Source organism: Bombina bombina, chromosome 3, assembly GCF_027579735.1.
Source record: "Bombina bombina isolate aBomBom1 chromosome 3, aBomBom1.pri, whole genome shotgun sequence".
NCBI classification, from domain to species: domain Eukaryota; kingdom Metazoa; phylum Chordata; class Amphibia; order Anura; family Bombinatoridae; genus Bombina; species Bombina bombina.
The window spans coordinates 255,457,859-255,481,389 of NC_069501.1; the positions used below are offsets into that span (position 1 = coordinate 255,457,859).

General features: G+C 40.4%; 1 protein-coding gene across 1 annotated transcript in view; it reads right to left on the minus strand.

Moving 5' to 3' along the window:
• The window catches only part of LYRM9 (LYR motif containing 9), a 68,053-nt gene that overhangs the window by 38,790 nt on the left and 5,732 nt on the right, over positions 1 to 23,531 (minus strand). The window contains exon 3 of the mRNA XM_053706264.1: positions 20,032 to 20,124. Coding sequence (XP_053562239.1) covers positions 20,032 to 20,124 — 93 coding nt within the window. The remainder of the gene's footprint in view (positions 1 to 20,031; positions 20,125 to 23,531) is intronic.

Genomic DNA, 23,531 nt, shown 5'->3' on the forward strand with positions numbered 1-23,531 from the left:
CTGATTGCAGTAGTATTATTTATTATCTCGATTTCTTGTGATTTCCTGTGGGTTCTTCCCCCCCCCTCCTCTACATCCATCTGCACCATCATGAATAAATATAGATATATCTCCATCTATCCATATCGCAATATTTAAGATCCCCAAATACTGCTATCCTCACATATTGGAACCCATTGGGTCATTTTATAATTATTTGGCATAAAGACACAAACCCTAATCATAACCTTTCAACTTTAAACACCTTTCAAAACATCTTATTCCTTTAATTTTACTTAACGTTGTTTCATATATTCCAAATGTTTTATATGTCTCATATAGGTTTCATATATTTCAATTTGTGTGACAGTAAATACATACAAATTCCACATTTTGGATTAACATTAATCACTGAGTTCCAATAATGTTTGAGAGTAACACTGTCACTGTTGTTCTTCAAATGCATATTAATGTGCTATTCTGATATTATTATTTTTTAATATCACTGATTTTAATAAAAATATAGGCATAGACTAGTAAGCGATAACATCGCTTGATATATGATATCCTGGGAGGAGCTTTCCAACGTCCAGAATACTAGAAATAGAGCCACAGATAACACACAAGAATAGGAAGTCTTGATAAAGGCGCATATCCAGCGCTGAAACGCGTAGATTTTGACAATCCAGTGTGACCGAATTTGGCTCCAGCAAGCAAATCCGATAGAACCGCTATCGCACCACTCCCCCCAACGACCCGGCTATCCGATTGGACCTCCAAGGACCACGTGACTACTCTACGTAGACGTCAGGGTAGGAAGGACTGACCGGGAAATTTGAAGGCGAGACGCTCACATACTACCACAGCTACACGGCAACACGCCGAACTGAGACACATCCCGGGTTAATTACAAACCTTCCCATAACCCACGTTAGTAGAAGAGGAGGTAAGGGATATCGGTAGTCCGGTAGGGGCGAGCATCATAAGAACTCCGTATACTCCATTTTTAATAACGGGACATTACAAGCTACACAAGCTACCCTAACAGGAAACAGCTCTTTGGAGCTCTTTGGATCCCTTACAAATAGTTGTGGCCACAACTTTTAACTTTTATATTTTACGCTGAACCATAATCATCATATCCTTTCAAGGACATAGTTTGTCTAAGAGTTTCTATTAACATATCAGCCAAATCCCAGTATTTTTGTCTATGCTGATAAGTTATTTTTACCGACACCATTTTCACTAACTTAGTGAATTATTTGTTATACTCCATTGCAAAGATATGCTCATTTTATTTGTTTTTATTTATTTATTTTTTATTTGCTTATATCTATAAACTGAATAACAATTCAATTGAATATTTGTTTTGTTTTAATTAGGAAGTATCTGTTTTTTTACACCACATATTGTTGTTTGTTTCCACCATATATATATTGCACTTTAAGCATTGTTTCTTGCAACACATTGTATCACAATTGTAACGAACCTCATTGCACACACACTTGTACCTTATCCTATTGAGGATTCACATATAATATCCCCCCACCATATAATCATATGTTATCCCTAACTAGGTTGACAATATAGAAATATATTAGTTATACATAATAGACTAAGTCCCACTCACAGCTCTGCATTTGAGCGCACCCCTCCCCCAACTTGTTTTGCTGTATTGGTCTGTAATAATAATAATAATAATATCTCCATTTAAATTACAGAGACAGCAGGCAAAATATCTAGTAAAAACATAAATTATGCTTACCTGAAAAACAGCTTCAGCCAAAGCAAAAACGTCAAATTTGTAAAACTTTTTGAAAGTGTGTAAGGAGGACCAGGTAGCTGCCTTACAAATCTGCTTCATAGATGCCTCATTCTTAAAGGCTAAAGAAGAAGCCACAGCTCTAGTTGAGTGAGCTGTAGTCCTGAGGAGGCTTATGTCCCGCTGTCTCATAGGCCAAACGAATCAAGCTCCTCAGCCAATAGGATAAAGAAGTGGAAGAAGCTTTCTGCCCCTTACGCTTCCCTGAATAGACCACAAACAAAGCTGAGGTTTGTCTGAAATCCTTCGTAGCCTGAAGATAGAATTTCAAGGCTCGAACCACATCCAAGTTATGAAGTAACTGTTCCTTCGAAGAAGGAGGATTAGGACACAAGGAAGGAACCACAATATCTTGATTAATATTACGATCAGACACCACCTTAGGGAGAAATCCCAGTGCAGTGCGAAGAACGGCCTTATCTGTATGGAAAACCAGGTAAGGAGGCTCACATTGCAAGGCCGCTTATTCAGACACCCTGCGAGCCGAGGCAATGGCCAGTAGAAAAAGAACCTTCCAAAACAGAGTCTTAATGTCAAAAGAATGCATAGGCTCGAACGGAGCCCCCTGAAAACCTTTAGAATCAGATTCAGACTCCAAGGAGGAGCAGAATGTCTAAACACAGGCCTGATTCCTGGACAGAGCCTGAACAAAAGACTGTATATAAGGGAGCTCAGCGAGCTTCTTGTGTAAGAACACATATAGTGCCGAAATCTGTCCCATTAAGGAACTGGCGGCAAGTCCCTTCTCCAAACCATCTTGGAGAAAGGAAAGAATTCTGGATACCCCGACCTTATGCCAGGAATATCCACGAGATTCACACCAGAGTAAGTAGGTCCTTCACACCTTATGATAGATGCGACGGGTGACCGGCTTTCTGGCTTGAATGAGAGTATCAATCATCCTCTCAGAAAATCCTCTTCTGGCTAAGACTAGGCTTCAATCTCTACGCAGTCAGCCTCAGAGAATCTAGATTCTGATGCACAAAGGGACCCTGTATCAGCAGATCCCTGCGAAAGGGCAAGCTCCACGGAGGGGATGATGACATCCTCACTAAATCTGCAAACCACGTCCTCCGCAGCCACGACGGAGCAATCAGAATAGTTAGTTGACGTTTGCTTCTGTTTGATGCGTGCCACAACACGAGGTAGAAGTGGTAACGGAGGAAATATGTAAGCTAGGTTAAAACCCCACAGAACTGCTAAGGCATCTATCAGCTCTGCCTGGGGATCCCTGGACCGCGACCCGTATCTGGGTAGCTTGAAGTTGAGTCTGGACACCATGAGATTTATCTCCGAAGTCCCCCAACTGTTGCAAATCTCCATAAACACTTCAGGGTGAAGAGACCATTCCCCCAGGTGAAACGACTGTCTGCTGAGAAAATCCGCTTTCCAGTTGTCCACACCCGGGATGTGGATCGCTGATAGCGAGCAGTCGTGGGCCTCTGCCCACTCCAGAATCCAAGAAACTTCCCTCATGGCTAGAGAGCTTTTTGTTTCCCCCTGATGGTTGATGAAAGCCACCGAGGTAATGTTGTCCGACTGGAATCTGATGAACTTGGACGACCCCAGGAGAGGCCAAGCCCCCAGAGCATTAAAGATCGCTGACGTTCCAGGATATTGATCGAGAAAAGAGACTCCTTCCGATTCCACCTGCCCTGTGCCTTCCTGGCACCCCAAACTGCTCCCCAACCTGAGAGACTAGCGTCCGTAGTCACAATCTCCCAAAATGGTCTGAAGAAGTTTGTCCCCTGGGACAGCTGATCTGGACGGAGCCACCAAGAGAGAGATTCCCTCGACCCGATGTCGGAGAGATCAGTTGGGATATACAGAACCTGGCCACTATTCATATTGGCACATGAAGGTTTTACTGGGGAATCGCAAGCGGGGAACTTGCCTAGATGTGCTAATTTTCTATGCAAAAATTTATATTGATTTACTTTTGAGACATGGAGGATTTTAATCTCAGATTTTTATCTCCCCCATAATTTTAATGAATTTTGATTTAACCCTGAAATTAGCTTTACCAATGCAACAACCAGAAATCTATCTCCTACTGACGAGTTCCAAAAAGAACGAAACAAGCTTGTTTAGTGAGTGATTTCTGTGTTGTTGCAATAATCCTGTTAAGGGATCGCTTTGTTAAAACAGTATTTGAAGCAAAAAACCTGAGATTTTGCATATCTTTGATAACAATGTATGTGGAGTTTTACTGGGGAATCGCAAGCGGGGAACTTTCCTAAATGTGCTAATTTTCTATGCAAAAATGTATATTGATTATATATATATATATATATATATATATATATATATATATATATATATATATATATATATATATATATATATATATATATATATATATCAAAAGCATATGTTCTGACATAGCTGTTCACTCAGTGTATTGGAATGGAATGTGCACACAAAAATCAGGTACAAATAAAATACCTTTATTGAGAGAGTTCTTCTTAGAAGGCAACAGTTGTCTACTGGATGCTGCCGCTATGCATTATCAATCAATGGTATTTTATGTATACATGGTTCTATGTGTATGTTTCCATCAGCTTGATGCCACATATACTTCAGTCAATCTCTGCTGGAGTATTATTGCCCCAACAAAAAAGTCTTTATTGCAAGGTCTATATTAAAGCTGCATTCTGTGTTTTCAATATGTGGAATACAGTTGCAAGAAAAAGTATGTGAACCCTTTGAAATTATATGGATTTCTGCACAAATTGGTCATAAAATGTGATCTGATCATCTTCTAAGTCACAACAATAGACAATCACAGTCTTCTTAAACTAATAACACACAAAGAATGAAATGTTGCCATGTTTTTATTGAACACACCATGTAAACATTCACAGTGCAGGTGGAAAAAGTATGTGAACCCTTGGATTTAATAACTGGTTGAACCTCCTTTGGCAGCAATAACTTCAACCAAACGTTTCCTGTAGTTGCAGATCAGACGTGCATAACGGTCAGGAGTAATTCTTGACCATTCCTCTTTACAGAACTGTTTCAGTTCAGCAATATTTTTGGGATGTCTGGTGTGAATCGCTTTCTTGAGCTCATGCCACAGCATCTCAATCGGGTTGAGGTCAGGACTCTGACTTGGCCACTTCAGAAGGCGTATTTTCTTGTTTAAGCCATTCTGTTGTTTATTTACTTCTATGCTTTGGGTCATTGTCCTGTTGCAACACACATCTTCTGTTGAGCTTCAGCTGGTAGACAGATGGCCTTAAGTTCTCCTGCAAAATGTCTTGATAAACTTGGGAATTCATTTTTCCTTCGATGATAGCAATCCGTCCAGGCCCTGACGCAGCAAAGCAGCCCCAAACCATGATGCCCCCACCACCATACTTCACAGTTGGGATGAGGTTTTGATGTTGGTGTGCTGTGCCTCTTTTTCGCCACACATAGTGTTGTGTGTTTCTTCCAAACAACTCAACTTTGGTTTCATCTGTCCACAGAATATTTTGCCAGTACTGCTGTGGAACATCCAGGTGCTCTTGTGCAAACGGTAAACGTGCAGCAATGTTTTGTTCGGACAGCAGTGGTTTCCTCTGTGGTATCCTCCCATGAAATCCATTCTTGTTTAGTGTTTTACGTATTGTAGATTCGCTAACAGGGATGTTAGCATTTGCCAGTGACTTTTGTAAGTCTTTAGCTGACACTCTAGGATTCTTCTTCACCTCATTGAGCAGTCTGCGCTGTGCTCTTGCAGTCATCTTTACAGGAGGGACACTTCTAGGGAGAGTAGCAGCAGTGCTGAACTTTCTCCATTTATAGACAATTTGTCTTACCGTGGACTGATGAACAGCAAGGCTTTTGGAGATACTTTTATAACCCTTTCCAGTTTTATGCAAGTCAACAATTCTTAATCGTAGGTCTTCTGAGAGCTCTTTTGTGCGAGGCATCATTCACATCAGGCAATGCTTCTTGTGAAAAGCAAACCCAGAACTGGTGTGTGTTTTTTATAGGGCAGGGCAGCTGTAACCAACACCTCTAATCTCATCTCATTGATCTCACTCCAATTAGCTCTTATAGATGTCATTAGTCTAGGGGTTCACATACTTTTTCCACCTGCACTGTGAATGTTTACATGGTGTGTTCAATAAAAACATGGCAACATTTCATTCTTTGTGTGTTATTAGTTTAAGCAGACTGTGATTGTCTATTGTTGTGACTTAGATGATGATCAGATCACATTTTATGACCAATTTGTGCAGAAATCCATATCATTCCAAAGGGTTCACATACTTTTTCTTGCAACTGTATGTCTGATTCAAGATGTTTTTAAAAAACACTAAAAGCATAGCCAAAAAGGTTTTATGTACATAGCTATGATACCAATAAAAACAGAAGACATTATTCATAACAGACTTAAGCTAATCTCTGGCTTGTAAGACATTTTTGGACTTCACTTAAAGTGCCATGCACATTATAAGACACACTTAATCCGAAGAAATCAAGAAGAGCATGGCCCTAAAGAATATATTCAAAGTTGACAATCAACTTAATGGACAGCGGACATTCCTTAAAGGGTCACTCAAGTAAAAATAAACATTTATGATTCAGATATATCATGAAGTTTTAAAACACTTTCTAGTTTACTTTCGTTATCAAATTTTGCACAATCTTTTTTATGTACACACTTTCTGTGAAACAAGATCCTACTGAGCATGTGCACAAGCTCACAGGGTATATGTATACTAGTCTGTGATTGGCTGTCAGGGTGCCGGCAAAATAGGAGAAAAAAAAATAATTTGTCAGAAAAAAAAAAATTCTGTTATTTGAAATTCAGAGTAGGTTTTTATCGCTTTGTTTTTTTATTATGCACTTTTTAATTATGCAATTCTATTGTATTTAGTGGTCCTTTAACCCCTTTACTACTGGGACTTTCAGAGAAAAACGTATCCATAATACGGTCTAATTTTTAGCATTTTTGATATTACTCCATTTAAACAGAAATAAAACCTTGTTTTTTTAGGGTTTTTTTATTTACCTGTCAAAATTACATATATATTTTTAAGTAGACAACCCAAGGTATTGATCTAGGCCCATTTTGGTATATTTCATGACACCATTTCACTGCCAAATGCAATAAAAAAAAAAAATGATGTTAATTTTTTCACAAATTTTGGGTTTCTCACTGAAATTATTTACATACCGCTTGTCCAATCATGGCTCAAATGGTTGTAAAAAAGTTTCTATGGGATCCCCTGTGTTCAGAAATAGCAGACATATATGGCTTTGCCATTGCTTTTTGGTAATTAAAAGGCTGCTAATTGCAGCTGCGCACCATACCTTCTATTATTTCCGGCAGTGAAGGGGTTAATTAGGTAGTTTAAAAGGTCAATTTTAGCTTTAGTGTAGAGATTACCCTCCCACCTGACTCTTCCCAACCCCTGATCCCTACCTGATCCCTCCCAAACAGCTCTCTTCTCACCCACAACCCCCACTTGTCACCCCATCTTAGGTACTGGCAGACAGTCTGCCAGTATGAAAATAAGGCTTTTTTTAAATAAAATATTTATTTTAATTTGATGTTTTCTGCAGTGTAGGATCCCCCTTACCCCCCAACCTCCCTGATCCCCCCAAACAGCTCTCTATACCTCCCCCCTCTAACTTTTAGCTTCCATCTTAGGTACTGGTAGCCGTCTGCAAGTACAGATTGTTGCAGTCTATAACGATCACGCATCTGTTCTCATATGGAACTGGAGTGTTGATCGCTCTGATAGGCAGAGCACTGCAAGACTTATATATACGTCTTATTGGGTGATTGGGTTAACCACACCTCTGTTTTTACATTCTATCAAGATTGAAGCATTTGTGAGGTACTAAAAGTCTTGCTTGGTTTATGTAAAGAAGGTTCATAAAGCCATCTACAGACCAATAAATATTACATTTAGAAGAGGGCCCCTAGAAAAACAGCACTATGGGTATGTTCTCTACAAAGTAAACATTACTGAATTAGATAGACAAAAGAACAACTGTTCACACTAAGGGGTAAATTGTCAAAAGCAAAACATTTAGGCAAGATTATTTAAAACAAATATATACCAAAAAGCCCCTACAGTGTTTCTCAATTCCCGTCCTCTGGACTCCTAACAGGGCACATTTTCATGATATCTAAACTGATCAGTAACCATGAAAATTAAATTGTTCTCACCCATCAGCTGATTATTTCACTTGTGCTCTAGTTCAGATACCATTAACATCTGGCCTGTTAGACAAATTTTACTATATAGCTTACTAAGAAGCACTACTATCATATCTGAATTTTCAAAATAAAAAGAACATTCTTTTATGTGAGCAACATTGGAATGTGACATGTGGTGTCTGGTTAACAAGCTCCATTAAAGTCTATGGGGCGATTGTGTTAGTATAGTTGCGATATCAGAAGTCCTGAAGTTAGTGTGCATCAGGTTTAATTTATGTGCAAACATTTTACTTTCAACTTGTAATACGTGAACAAACCAACAAGCATTAAAAGATTTCTTCTAGCAGTGTTTGCGTGAGAGTGAATACGCTAAATAGCACACTTGTAATCTGGACCTCTGTTATTGTTATTTAATATATTTAGGCATCGCATTGTGTTCTTTGGATTATGATTAGAACAAATTGGGATTGTAATTTGCACGCTTCAGTCTATATTTTACAAATTCTGAGTACTGTTTGTAATTTTTTTTCTCCCTGAAACAAGTCTTCATCTTCAGGTAGTAGGTTGAAAATGGACATACCTTGGGTGAGCCATGAAGTTCTCTTACAGGTCTCAACGTATATGATAGAAAAGCAATATAAAGCAAATTACAAATATTAGGTAAGCCATTGCCATTGTATATCTATTTGCTTAAAGGTGGATTGTTTTAGTTAGTTTTTTTTTTTTTTATCAGAGCAAAGTACTCCTATGTTAACCTTGTATTCCCCTGAAATATTCTTTAATCCAGAAAACTTTATTATTTTCGAGGGAAGCAGCTTACAGGGACTTCCATGTTCATAATTTTATTCCAAGGTGAGTTTTTGAGAATCTACCTCTAAACTGCATCAGTCACCAGATGCAGAATATTATCTTTGTTCTATAAAAGAGAAAAAAAAAATTCTGTTACTGTTATTTGAAACGTATTGTTCTCACTGCATGTAGACATGCTATGGCAGTGGTAAAAGTGCTATAGGCACACCCAGAGACAAAATGTCAGTGGTTAGGTTTGTTTAATTAATTCCGTGTAGTGGCTTTACATAAAAATGGTGTTAAAACAGCAGTAATATTATTATAGGAAGTTATTTACAATTGTGCTGCAACTGTTTGCCCATTAGCAAGTTATTTATCATCATTCAAACAGCATGGAAATAAAGAATATCTTGGAATTTTGAATGTCGAGAGAATCTTTCCATTCAACTATTGTCCAAACTCATGGTAAATGTAAACCTATATAGCAAAACCTCAAAAATGCCTATTACTGGCATGATAAACCCCTTTCAAAGCCATGCAGACATTACTTATAGGTGAAACTAATTTAGCAAGCCACCTACAGAAAGCGAAATGGTGTAGTAATAAAACGAAAGAAAACAACGACATGCTTTAATTTGTTAGAGCATGTAACCCACATAAAAGGAGTTAAACACATAGTAGAAGTGCCCATTGGGACCCGTACAGAAACCGCCGCTGATCTAATAAGTGTAGGGCCGATAGTCTTAAAATGATATGCTCTAATGAATTACAGCCCTTTAACATTCCAGAAAACAGAACAGCAGCGCTACTTCCACATCCGAGTTCTGTGACTTGCGCTGCTGACTGGATTAGAGGCTCAAAGGTCAGTTGCACATTATTATTTCCATTCAGTGTATTCTCTGAGAATAACATCAAATTATCAGAGTTAAAGAGACAAGGAAGAAAAAACAAATTATGCTTACCAGATAATTTAATTTCCTTCTGTACAAAGAGAGTCCACTGCTTCATTCCTTACTGTTGGGAAATACCGAACCTGGCCACTAGGAGGAGGCAAAGACACCCCAGCCAAAGACTTAAATACCTCTCCCACTTCCCCCAGTCATTTTGCCAAGGGAACAAGGAACAGTAGGAGAAATATCAGAGTATAAAAGGTGCCAGAAGAAAATTTTAATTGCGGGGGCTGTGGACTCTCCTTGTACAAAAGGAAATGAAATTATATGGTAAGCATAATTTATGTTTTCCTTCTTAATACAATGAGAGTCCACAGCTTCATTCCTTACTGTTGGGAAACATATACCCAAGCTCTAGAGGAGGGACAAAGAGAGAGGTGGACCCTATTCTGAGGGCACCACAGCCTGCAAAACCTTTCTCCCGAAGGCTAATTCGGCTGAAGCAAAAACATCAAACTTGTAAAATTTAGAAAAAGTGTGTAAAGAAGACCAGGTAGCCGCCTTACAAATCTGATCCAGAGGCCTCGTTCTTAAAGGCCCAAGAGGAAGCCACTGCTCTAGTAGAATGAGCCACAATTCTCTGAGGAGGTCTATGTCCCGCTGTCTCATAAGCTAAGCAGATAAGACTCCTCAACAAAAAAGATAAGGAAGTCGAATAGACCTTCTGGCCCTTACGCTTCCCAGAATATGCCACAAACAAGGAAGAAGTTTGTCTAAAATCCTTAGTAGCTTGAAGATAAAACTTCAAGGCACGAACCACGTCCAAATTATGAAGTAAACGTTCCTTTGAAGAAGAAGGATTAGGACACAAAGAAGGAACGACAATCTCTTGATTGATGTTGCGGTCTGACACAACAGGACAGCCTTATCTGAATGAAACACCAGATAAGGAGGCTCACATTGCAAGGCGGCAATTTCAGCTACTCTGAGCGCCGAAGCAATAGATAGTAGAAAGAGAACTTTCCAGGACAACAACTTAATATCAATTTCATGCATAGGCTCAAACGGAACCCGTTGCAAAACCTTAAGAACCAGAATCAGACTTCAAGGGGGAGCCGAAGATCTGAACACAGGTCTGATCCTAATCAGAGCCTTAACAAAAGACTGAACATCAGGAAGCTCAGAGAGCCTCTTGTGCAGTAAAACAGACAAGGCCGAAATCTGTCCCCTCAGGGAACTGACCAAAAGACCCTTCTCCAGACCATCCTGGCGAAACATCAGAATCCTAGCAACCTTAACCTAATACCAAGGAAATCCACAATCTTCACACCAGAATAAGTAGGTTCTCCACACCTTATGATAAATGCAACGAGTAACCGGCTTATGGGCTTGAATGAGAGTATTAATAACTCTCTCAGAAAAACCTCTTTTGGCTAGGACTAAGTGTTCAATCTCCACGCAGTCAGCCTCAGAAAATCTAGATTTTGATGAACAAAAAGGACCTTGTTCCAGCAGATCCCTGCGACAAGGTAACTTCCATGGAGGAAAATATGACATCCTCACTAGGTCCTCGAACCACGTCCTTCGTGGCCACAATGGAGCAATCAGTATAACTGACACCTGATCATGCTGGCCACTACTCGAGGAAGGAGTGGTAAAGGCGGAAAAAGGAAGATTAGATTGAACCGCCAAGGCACCGCAAATGCATTTATTACCTCCACCTGAGGATCCCTGGACCTTGACCATATCTGGGTAGCTTGGTGTTGAGGCGAGACGCCATGAGATCTATCTCAGGCGTCCCCCACCTGAAGCATATCTCCGCAAACACTTTGGGATGGAGAGACTATTCCCCAGATGAAAGGATTGTCTGCTGAGAAAATCCGCTTCCCAGTTGTCCACACCCGGAATGTGGATCGCTGACAGCGAACAGCTGTGGGCCTCCGCCCACTCCAGAACCGGAGATACTTCCCTCATCGCTAGGGAGCTTCTCATTCCCCCCCTGATGGCTGATGTAAGCCACAAGGTTATATTGTCTTATTGGAATCTGATAAACCGGGACGAACCCAGAAGAGGCCAAGCCTTCAGAGCATTGTAGATTGCTCGAAGTTCCAAAATGTTGATCAGGAGGGAGCGTTCCTCCTACGACCACAGGCCCTGTGCCTTCTTGGCACCCCAAACAGCACCCCATCCTGAGAGGCTCGCGTCCGTAGTCACAATCTCCCAGGATGGTCTGAGAAAGGATGTCCCTCGGGACAGATGATCTGGACAGCGCCACCAAGAGAGCGATTCTCTCGACCAGTTGTCCAGGGCAATCTGTTGAGACAGATCCAAATGATCGCTGTTCCACTGTCTCAGCATGCACAGCAGTAGTGGTCTGAGACGAAACCTGGCAAAAGGAATTATGTCCATGCTGGACACCATGAGACCAATTACCTCCATACACTGAGCCACAGATTTAGATTTTATTTAATTGTAATTAATTGTATTTAATTTAATTAACTTATTTAATTATAGTGTAGTGTTAGGTGTTAGTGTAACTTAGGTTAGGTTTTATTTTACAGGTAAATTTGTCTTTATTTTAACTAGGTAGTTAATAAATAGTTAATAACTATTTAGTAACTATTATACCTAGTTAAAATAAATACAAACTTGCCTGTGAAATAAAAATAAAACCTAAGATAGCTACAATGTAACTATTAGTTATATTGTAGCTAGCTTAGGGTTTATTTTATAAGTATTTAGTTTTAAAAAGTAATTAGTTAATGATAGTAATTGTTATTTAGATTTATTTTAATTATATTAAAGTTAGTGGGTGTTAGGGTTAGACTTAGGGGTTAATAACTTTAGTATAGTGGCGGCGACGTTGGGGGCGGAAGATTAGGGGTTAATAATTGTAGGTAGGTGGCGGCAATATCGGGGGTGGCAGATTAGGGGTTAATAAGTGTAATGTAGGTGTCGGCGATGTCGGGGGCGGCAGATTAGGGGTTAATAACTAATGTAGGTGGAGGCGATGTCAGGGGAAGCAGAATAGGGGTGTTTAGACTCAGGGTTTATGTTAGGGTGTTAGGTGTAAACATACATTTTCTTTCCCCATAGGAATCAATGGGGCAGCGTTACAGAGCTTTACGCTCCTTTATTGCAGGTGTTAGGCTTTTTTTCAGCCGGCTCTCCCCATTGATGTCTATTGGGAAATCGTGCACGAGCACATAAAACCAGCTCAAAGCAGCGCTGGTACTGGAGTGCGTTATGGAGCTCCATTTTGCTCAACGCTCACTTATTGCCTGCTAACGCCGGGTTTATGAAAGCCTGTAATAGCAGCACTATAGGGAGGCGAGCGGTGGAAATAACTTGCAAGTTAGCACAGAGCCGCTCATAACGCAAAACTCGTAATCTAGCTGTTTGTTAATTTAAAATAAACACATGTTCCTGTCTTAAAAAAAACATTGTTAACCTGTCAGAACTGTATGTGTCGTCCTCATCCACCAGTGAGCCTTAGAACAAAATGCGCTGTATTCGCTGCATTTTAAATTTAACTTTTTTTCCCCCAGCAAAAATAATGTTATGTTTAAATGCTACACTAAATATGTTTTTAGTATCATGTACCTTTCTGCATTATGCAAGTGATCTAAATAACAGTTACACAACATTAAGCTTCTGCAGAAAGATGGAAAATGCCAGGTTATACAGAAGGATATCACAGGAATTCTGACAATAAGGAAAGAGAACAGCTTCTATCTCGTTGCAGCTTCATGTCCTGGAGATAGAGCTTTCATCAGATAAAACTAAAACCACTGATGGAACCGACATGCAGAAATGGTGCTAGACTAAACCTTACATGACCAAAACTAATTTGGCAAATTCACTTGTAGAATGGACCAGGGGGGAAAAAAATCTCTACAGGCTCTACATATTTCCTGGAGAGGACAGAACAAGCCTCATGCAAAATACCTCAGAACACAAATAATAGGTTCAAGCTCTTGATTAACAGATGTAGTCAACCTCATGATGTCTCTGGACCAAACAATGTAATCAGTGAACAGTTTTATTTGTGGTGGGAGAGCTTGGCAAATACTGAGTGCCATAAAAAATGCCTAAATATGGATGGTGTTAGGGGGAAAAAACAGAATTTATGCTTACCTGATAAATTACTTTCTCCAACGGTGTGTCCGGTCCACGGCGTCATCCTTACTTGTGGGAATATCTCTTCCCCAACAGGAAATGGCAAAGAGTCCCAGCAAAGCTGGCCATATAGTCCCTCCTAGGCTCCGCCAACCCCAGTCATTCGACCGACGGACAGGAGGAGAAATATAGGAGAAACCATATGGTACCGTGGTGACTGTAGTTAGAGAAAATAATTCATCAGACCTGATTAAAAAAACCAGGGCGGGCTGTGGACCGGACACACCGTTGGAGAAAGTAATTTATCAGGTAAGCATAAATTCTGTTTTCTCCAACATTGGTGTGTCCGGTCCACGGCGTCATCCTTACTTGTGGGAACCAATACCAAAGCTTTAGGACATGGATGAAGGGAGGGAGCAAATCAGGTTACCTAAACGGAAGGTTTTGCAAGCCGAGGTGCCTTTCTCCCAAAAATAGCCTCCGAAGAAGCAAAAGTATCAAATTTGTAAAATTTGGCAAAAGTGTGCAGTGAAGACCAAGTCGCTGCCTTACATATCTGGTCAACAGAAGCCTCGTTCTTGAAGGCCCATGTGGAAGCCACAGCCCTAGTGGAGTGAGCTGTGATTCTTTCAGGAGGCTGCCGTCCGGCAGTCTCATAAGCCAATCGGATGATGCTTTTAAGCCAAAAGGAAAGAGAGGTAGAAGTCGCTTTTTGACCACTCCTTTTACCAGAATAGACAACAAACAAAGAAGATGTTTGTCTGAAATCTTTTGTAGCCTCTAAATAGAATTTTAGAGCACGGACTACGTCCAAATTGTGTAACAAACGTTCCTTCTTTGAAACTGGATTCGGACATAAAGAAGGTACAACTATCTCCTGGTTAATATTCTTGTTAGAAACAACCTTTGGAAGAAAACCAGGCTTAGTACGCAAAACCACCTTATCTGCATGGAACACCAGATAGGGCGGAGAACACTGCAGAGCAGATAACTCTGAAACTCTTCTAGCAGAAGAAATAGCAACCAAAAACAAAACTTTCCAAGATAGTAACTTAATATCTATGGAATGTAAAGGTTCAAACGGAACCCCTTGAAGAACTGAAAGAACTAGATTTAGACTCCAGGGAGGAGTCAAAGGTCTGTAAACAGGCTTGATCCTAACCAGAGCCTGAACAAATGCTTGAACATCTGGCACAGCTGCCAGTCTTTTGTGTAGTAAGACAGATAAAGCAGAGATCTGTCCCTTTAGAGAACTTGCAGATAATCCTTTCTCCAAACCTTCTTGTAGAAAGGAGAGAATCTTGTGATTTTTATTTTTATGGTAAATCTTTCTAGTTACCGGTTTTCTGGCCTGAACCAGAGTATGAATCACAGAATCTGAAAACCCACGCTTTGATAGAATCAAGCGTTCAATCTCCAAGCCGTCAGCTGGAGGGAGACCAGATTTGGATGTTCGAATGGACCCTGAACAAGAAGGTCCTGACTCAAAGGTAGCTTCCATGGTGGAACCGATGACATATTCACCAGGTCTGCATACCAAGTCCTGCGTGGCCACGCAGGAGCTATCAAGATCACCGAGGCCCTCTCCTGTTTGATCCTGGCTACCAGCCTGGGAATGAGAGGAAACGGTGGAAATACATAAGCTAGGTTGAAGGTCCAAGGTGCTACTAGTGCATCTACTAGAGTCGCCTTGGGATCCCTGGATCTGGACCCGTAGCAAGGAACCTTGAAGTTCTGACGACACGCCATCAGATCCATGTCCGGAATGCCCCATAATTGAGTTAGTTGGGCAAAGATCTCCGGGTGGAGTTCCCACTCCCCCAGATGGAATGTCTGACGACTCAGATAATCCGCTTCCCAGTTTTCCACACCTGGGATGTGGATCGCAGATAGGTGGCAGGAGTGATCCTCCGCCCATTGAATTATTTTGGTCACTTCTTTCATCGCCAGGGAACTCCTTGTTCCCCCCTGATGATTGATATACGCAACGGTCGTCATGTTGTCTGATTGGAATCTTATGAATCTGGCCTTTGCTAGCTGAGGCCAAGCCCTGAGAGCATTGAAGATCGCTCTTAGTTCCAGAATGTTTATCGGGAGAAGAGACTCTTCCCGAGACCATAGTCCCTGAGCTTTCAGGGATTCCCAGACCGCGCCCCAGCCCACTAGACTGGCGTCGGTCGTGACAATGACCCACTCTGGTCTGCGGAAGCTCATTCCCTGGGATAGATGGTCCAGGGTCAGCCACCAATGGAGTGAATCTCTGGTCTTCTGATCTACCTGAATCATTGGAGACAAGTCTGTATAGTCCCCATTCCACTGTTTCAGCATGCACAGTTGTAATGGTCTTAGATGAATTCGTGCAAAAGGAACTATGTCCATTGATGCAACCATCAACCCTACTACTTCCATGCACTGCGCTATGGAAGGACGTGGAACAGAATGAAGAACTTGACAAATGCTTAGAAGTTTTGACTTTCTGACCTCTGTCAGAAAAATCCTCATTTCTAAGGAATCTATTATTGTTCCCAAGAAGGGAACTCTTGTTGACGGAGACAGAGAACTTTTTTCTATGTTCACCTTCCATCCGTGTGATCCTTGGAGCAGTGGCTAACCCGAATGGGAGGGCCACAAACTGGTAATGTTTGTCCAGAAAGGCGAACCTTAGGAACTGATGATGTTCTTTGTGGATAGGAATATGTAGGTACGCATCCTTTAGATCCACGGTAGTCATAAATTGACCTTCCTGGATAGTGGGTAGAATCGTTCGAATGGTTTCCATCTTGAACGACGGTACCCTGAGAAATTTGTTTAGGATCTTCAAATCCAAAATTGGTCTGAAAGTTCCCTCTTTTTTGGGAACTACGAACAGATTTGAATAAAATCCCATTCCTTGTTCCTTTATTGGAACTGGGTGTATCACTCCCATCTTTAACAGGTCTTCTACACAATGTAAGAACGCCTGTCTCTTTATTTGGTTTAAGGAAAGTGAGACATGTGGAACCTTCCCCTTGGGGGTAGTTCCCTGAATTCCAGAAGATAACCCTGAGAAACTATTTCTAGTGCCCAGGGATCCTGAACATCTCTTGCCCAAGCCTGAGCAAAGAGAGAGAGTCTGCCCCCTACTAGATCCGGTCCCGGATCGGGGGCTACTCCTTCATGCTGTTTTGTTAGCAGCAGCAGGCTTCTTGGCCTGCTTACCCTTGTTCTAGCCTTGCATTGGTTTCCAGGCTGGTTTGGGTTGTGAGGCATTACCCTCTTGCTTAGAGGATGCAGAATTAGAGGCCGGTCCATTCCTGAAATTGCGAAAGGAACGAAAATTAGACTTATTCTTGGCCTTGAAAGGCCTATCTTGTGGAAGGGCGTGGCCCTTTCCCCCAGTGATGTCTGAGATAATCTCTTTCAATTCTGGTCCAAATAGAGTTTTACCTTTGAAAGGGATGTTAAGCAATTTTGTCTTGGATGACACATCCGCTGACCAAGACTTTAGCCAAAGCGCTCTGCGCGCCACGATTGCAAACCCTGAATTTTTCGCTGCTAATCTAGCTAATTGCAAAGCGGCATCTAAAATAAAAGAGTTAGCCAACTTAAGTGCGTGAACTCTGTCCATAACCTCCTCATATGGAGTCTCTCTACTGAGCGACTTTTCTAGTTCCTCGAACCAGAACCACGCTGCTGTAGTGACAGGAACAATGCACGAAATGGGTTGTAGAAGGTAACCTTGCTGTACAAAAATCTTTTTAAGCAAACCCTCCAATTTTTTATCCATAGGATCTTTGAAAGAACAATTATCCTCGATAGGAATAGTAGTGCGCTTGTTTAGAGTAGAAACTGCCCCCTCGACCTTAGGGACTGTCTGCCATAAGTCCTTTCTGGGGTCGACCATAGGAAATAATTTCTTAAATATAGGGGGGGGAACAAAAAGGTATGCCGGGCTTTTCCCACTCCTTTTTCACTATGTCCGCCACCCGCTTGGGTATAGGAAAAGCGTCAGGGTGCACCGGAACCTCTAGGAACTTGTCCATCTTACATAATTTCTCTGGAATGACCAAGTTGTCACAATCATCCAGAGTAGATAACACCTCTTTAAGCAGTGCGCTGAGATGTTGTAATTTAAATGTCACAACATCAGGTTCAGCTTGTTGAGAAATTTTTCCTGAATCTGAAATTTCCCCATCTGACAAAACCTCCCTCATGGCCACTTCAGATTGGTGTGAGGGTATGACAGAACAATTATCATCAGCGCCCTCCTGCTCTTCAGTGTTTAAAACAGAGCAATCGCGCTTTCTCTGATATGCAGGCATTTTGGATAAAATATTTGCTATGGAGTTATCCATTACAGCCGTCAATTGTTGCATGGTAATAAGCATTGGCGCGCTAGATGTACTAGGGGCCTCCTGCGTGGGCAAAACTGGTGTAGACACAGTAGGAGATGATGTAGTATCATGTTTACTCCCCTCATCTGAGGAATCATCTTGGGCAATTTCATTATCTGTGGCAGTACTGTCCTTACTTTGATTGGACGCTATGGCACAATTATCACACAAATTTAAATGGGGAGACACATTGGCTCTCATACATATAGAACATAGCTTATCCGAAGGCACAGACATGTTAAACAGGCTTAAACTTGTCAATAAAGCACAAAAAAACGTTTTAAAACAAAACCGTTTCTGTCTCTTTAAATTTTAAACAGAAAACACTTTATTACTGAATATGTGAAAAAGTATGAAGGAATTGTTCAAAAATTACCAAAATTTCACCACAGTGTCTTAAAGCATTAAGAGTATTGCACACCAATTTTCAGAGCTTTAACCCTTAAAATAAGGAGCCGTTTACAAATTTAACCCCTATACAGTCCCAGCTATAGCCCTTGCTGTGACCTAACCAAGCCCAGAGGGGAATACGATACCAAGTGACGCCTTCTAGAAACTTTTCCAGCTACTTTCAGATCCTCACACATGCATCTGCATGTCTTGCTCTCAAAAACAACTGCGCAGTAATGGCGCGAAAATGAGGCTCAGCCTACAACTGGGAAGGCCCTCCCTGACTGGAAAAGGTGTCTAACATAGTGCCTGCCGTTAAAAAACGTTCCCCAAGTTTATAAATGTGAATTATCAGCATAAACATGTATAAAATGCCCAAATAAAGCAATCGATTTAGCCCATAAAAGTGTCTACCAGTTTTATAGCCCATATTAAGCCCTTTATTCTGTTTGCTTGACTAAGAAAATGGCTTACCGGTCCCCATGAGGGGAAATGACAGCTTTCCAGCATTACATGGTCTTGTTAGAAATATGGCTAGTCATACCTTAAGCAGAAAAGTCTGCTAACTGTTTCCCCCAACTGAAGTTACTTCATCTCAACAGTCCTATGTGGAAACAGCAATCGATTTTAGTTACTGTCTGCTAAAATCATCTTCCTCTCACAAACAGAAATCTTCATCCTTTTCTGTTTCAGAGTAAATAGTACATACCAGCACTATTTTAAAATAACAAACACTTGATAGAAGAATAAAAAACTACATTTAAACACCAAAAAACTCTTAACCATCTCCGTGGAGATGTTGCCTGTGCAACGGCAAAGAGAATGACTGGGGTGGGCGGAGCCTAGGAGGGACTATATGGCCAGCTTTGCTGGGACTCTTTGCCATTTCCTGTTGGGGAAGTGATATTCCCACAAGTAAGGATAAATACAGATTAACTGAATAATTAATAATTGCACAATAAAAAAGATAATGTAATACCACTTACTTTAAATTTGAAATAAGCAGTAGAATAGTCTCTGGCAAATTTTAAAGTTAATTAAATTTTCCCTCCTCCTGTATGATCAGCCAATCACAAAATGCATATAGGTATATACTGTGCACTTTTTCAGTAGGAGCTGAATCCTCAGATAATGTGCATATAAAATTACAGTCCACGTTTTTATAATAGAAGTACATTTGAAAGGGTTTTTTTTTTTTTTTTTAATTGCTTGCTATATCTGAATCATGAAACTTTCATTTTGACTTCAGTGACATTAAGAGCACCCTCATCAGATTTTCCAATGGTGCATTCAAAGATTCCACATTTCTTTAGAAGTTATCCAGAGTGACAATCCTCTTGAAGAACTCAACTTATTTATTTTTTGTTTATAAATATTAAAAGGAGTGTGGAAGTGCATATGTCATCTTTTATGCACTGAATAGAGAATATTACAAATATGTTTTTTTTTATAATTATTTAATACATTTGTGAAATAAAAAAATATTTCAAATTGTTTTAAACTTACTTTTTTCATTACCCAGTCAGCATCCTCAATTGCCCTTTTAATGATCTGTTGTATTCTTTGTTCAGTATCCTCGTCAGCATGAACCCGAAAACCCTGAGAAAAGTAAAAAAACTATTTCATCTTCAAATAATAATAAATAATAATAAAGCTGACTTTCCATTGATGTCCAACTAATCTAACACTCTATGCCAGGGTGTCATATCACTTAGCTAGGAACATCAAAGATTAGTGTCAAAGTTAAAGGGCCATGAAACTCAATATTTTCCTTCATGATTCAGATAAAGCGTGCAATTAACAATTTTGCAATTTACTTCTATTATCTAATTTGCTTAGTTCTCTTGGTGTTAAAAGCATACCTAGGTAGGCTCAGGAGCTGAGAGCTAGCTGCTAATTGGTGGCTGCACATATATGCTTCTTGTCATTGGTACTTACTTGGTGTGTTCAGCAAAGCTCCCAGTAAGTGCAAAGATGACAAAAAATAAATTAAGTTTTTTTTAAAATGCATGGTCTATATGAATCATTAAAGACAAATTTGGGGTGTCATGTCCCTTTAAGCATTTGACAAAAATAAATTATTAAAAAAAAATATTTGCAACTAGCATAATTTGCTAAAATGCTTACTATTATTCACCAATTTACTTACATGAAAACTATAATAAATAATAATCCTTTTAGATCCATAAGTTGTGTAAGAACCTATGGGGCTATTTGCATTAAAGGGACATTCAAGTCCAAAAAAAAAAAAAAAAAAACTTTCATAATTCAAATAGGGCATGTAATTTTAAACAACTTTCCAATTTACTTTTATCACCAATTTTGCTTTGTTCTCTTGGTATTCTTAGTTGAAAGCTAAACCTAGGAGGTTCATATGCTAATTTCTTAGACTTTGAAGGCAGCCTCTAATATAAATGCATTTGGATAGTTTTTCACCACTAGAGGGCATTAGTTCATGCACGTGAATTTACCATGGAGACAGATCTGATTGGCTAAAATGCAAGTCTGTTAAAAGAACTGAAATAAGGGGGCAGTCTGCTGAGGCTTAGATACAAGGTAATTACAGAGGTAAAACATGTATATTTATAACTGTTGGTTATGCAAAACTGGGAAATGAGATTGGTAATTAAGAGATTATCTTTTAAAACAACAAAAATTCTGGTGTTGACTGTCCCTTTAAAAAAATTGCCAGGTGTCACATATTGTGTGTCAAATATTGTCCTACAACTTAAAAGTAGAAAATAATTATATTGTACAATAAAACATAACATTTCGACTTCCGGTTGGCGGCTCACCAAGATGGCCACAGCTTCACAAAGCTCCGTGATTGAATCTGGCTTATGAAGGCAAAGTGGCAGAATCACCAGCCATCCATTCCTCCCTTGCCAACAAGAGTGCCCGGGAAAACCTCAGGATCAGGGTACTACAACTCCTGGCCTCTGAGAAGTCATTTAAAAGTTTAATTTCGCCTTTGGGCCTGCAGACGTGCTTACTCTGATAACCAAGATGGCGCACATCACTGAAGCCCTAATAAACGTCTTTGCACCACGGTTGGATTCCCTAATAGCAGCTATGCGGGAACTTCTCTGTGAGGTCCGAGATCACTGCACTCCCGAACACACTGGGGCAGCTCCTGTCTGTCTAAATGAACCTTGGCAGATCTTGCTGACTGCCCTGGAAGCGGACACTTTGGGTGCTGGCATCACAACACGGGTGGAGGAGCCGCACTTCCTTATACCCCAGCCGAAATACATGACCATGCTTGAAGCGAGACTAACAAACGATATGAATGTCTTCCAAGCACAGACCTATCCCATACTTAGCCTCACAGACCAAGACCAGATCTCAGGATTCTTGCCACTTAGTAAAAATGTGAGCGCTGATGACTCCACAGTCTATGTTCAGAATCCTTCTTGGCCCTGCTCTCCTGCCGCTAACTTCCTACTGTGCCCAGCCGACATGGCTGAACAATACCTCAATCAGCTGGAGAAAAAGGGTGCCGCATCTCACGAGATTACCTATACTCAAGTCGAATCACATATAAACGGAAAAGACGGCGACAATGGGAACCATGCTGCACAGTGCAACGGACAAGCCGCAACTACATTTGATTCACCGCAAGATATTACCTCCCTGCAAACCCCAAGGCTGGTTTCGAGATGGGGGCAGCTGCCCTTTTAATGAGCTGCTGCCCTCGACTATCGCTATGAAGCAGTTCCCCTTCCCTCCGCAAAAAAGCTGCTCTCTTCTGGGACAGAGATGTCAGACTTCAGCCCGGGCTGGAGTCAGGTAATTTGTTTCTTGTCTACCGCCATCTGTCCCAGCTGACTGTGTACCTAAACAACCTTAGGAGCTGACTCCCTCGTTTAGTCTCTACGCCATTGTAATATACCCAGATATTAACTTGTTGGCCAGCAGCTACTATGACTTGTTTTTAAGCCTGGCTATGTTATGTGTGTGTGTGTTAATGTTATACTTCGTTTTAATAGCTTTATTATTATTGCTCTTTTAACCTCCTAGGGGATACTGCAGGTAAAGTAGCGAGAGATTTATAACATGACATGTTACACTTTGCACCTATCTAGGAGGTATTCTGGGTAAACTAGGATGTTAAAGCCCGTCACATAAGCAGCTTTCTTAAACATATAAACATACTATTTATTCAGCAGCGCCTGAGAATACTTCTTAGAGAACACAACAAATATCAGTGCATTAAAACTGGAGCAACCTCTCATTATTGATACCAGACTTTACTTTATAACATCTCTCCTACAAAACTGTGGGTGTTGTAGCTATGTAACATGTATTTATATTTCCACACTCAGGATATTTCAGCTCCTTATGTACAGATATAAATTAGTAAAAATCTCTGCTCTTGAAAAGTGAATATCAATTTGAGTCCCAATGTTCCTTTTATCCTGATCAAGAAAGCTATTAATTTTGAACATGTCGGTTACTGTGTAAACTTTCATAATAATTCTAGTATTATACTAACAATATAGAACCCATCATTATATTATGTGGCTCAGTTGCATAGGAAAGCTGCTCAGCACCCCACTCTGCTAGCCTTCACCCTTAGGAAATCTTTTGTAAACACAGATATGGGCATTGCTTGATCAGACAGCCACTCATGCTAAACCTCGCAATATTATTATCAATAGGACTGGTTAGTCTGTCTGCTTGGTATGCTTGTTTGATTTGTGAGGTTTTGTGTGTGTGTTAATGTTACGATAAGTTGTTTATCTAATTTTCTTTTGTTTACACTTGTACTTTCTCCCCCCCATCCCCCTCTTTATGTGGATGTGCTCTATGTGCTGTTTTATTTTATTTTTTTATTCTACTTGTTCCGCTTCACTCATCTCAATATTAACTTGGGTGCACTAAGATATTGAAGCCTGTCACATACGCTGATCTCTTAAGCATAAAAAACGTATTTATTTATCAATGCCTGATAATACTTCCTAGTGAACATCACAACTATATATGTCCTAAAACTGGAGCAGACT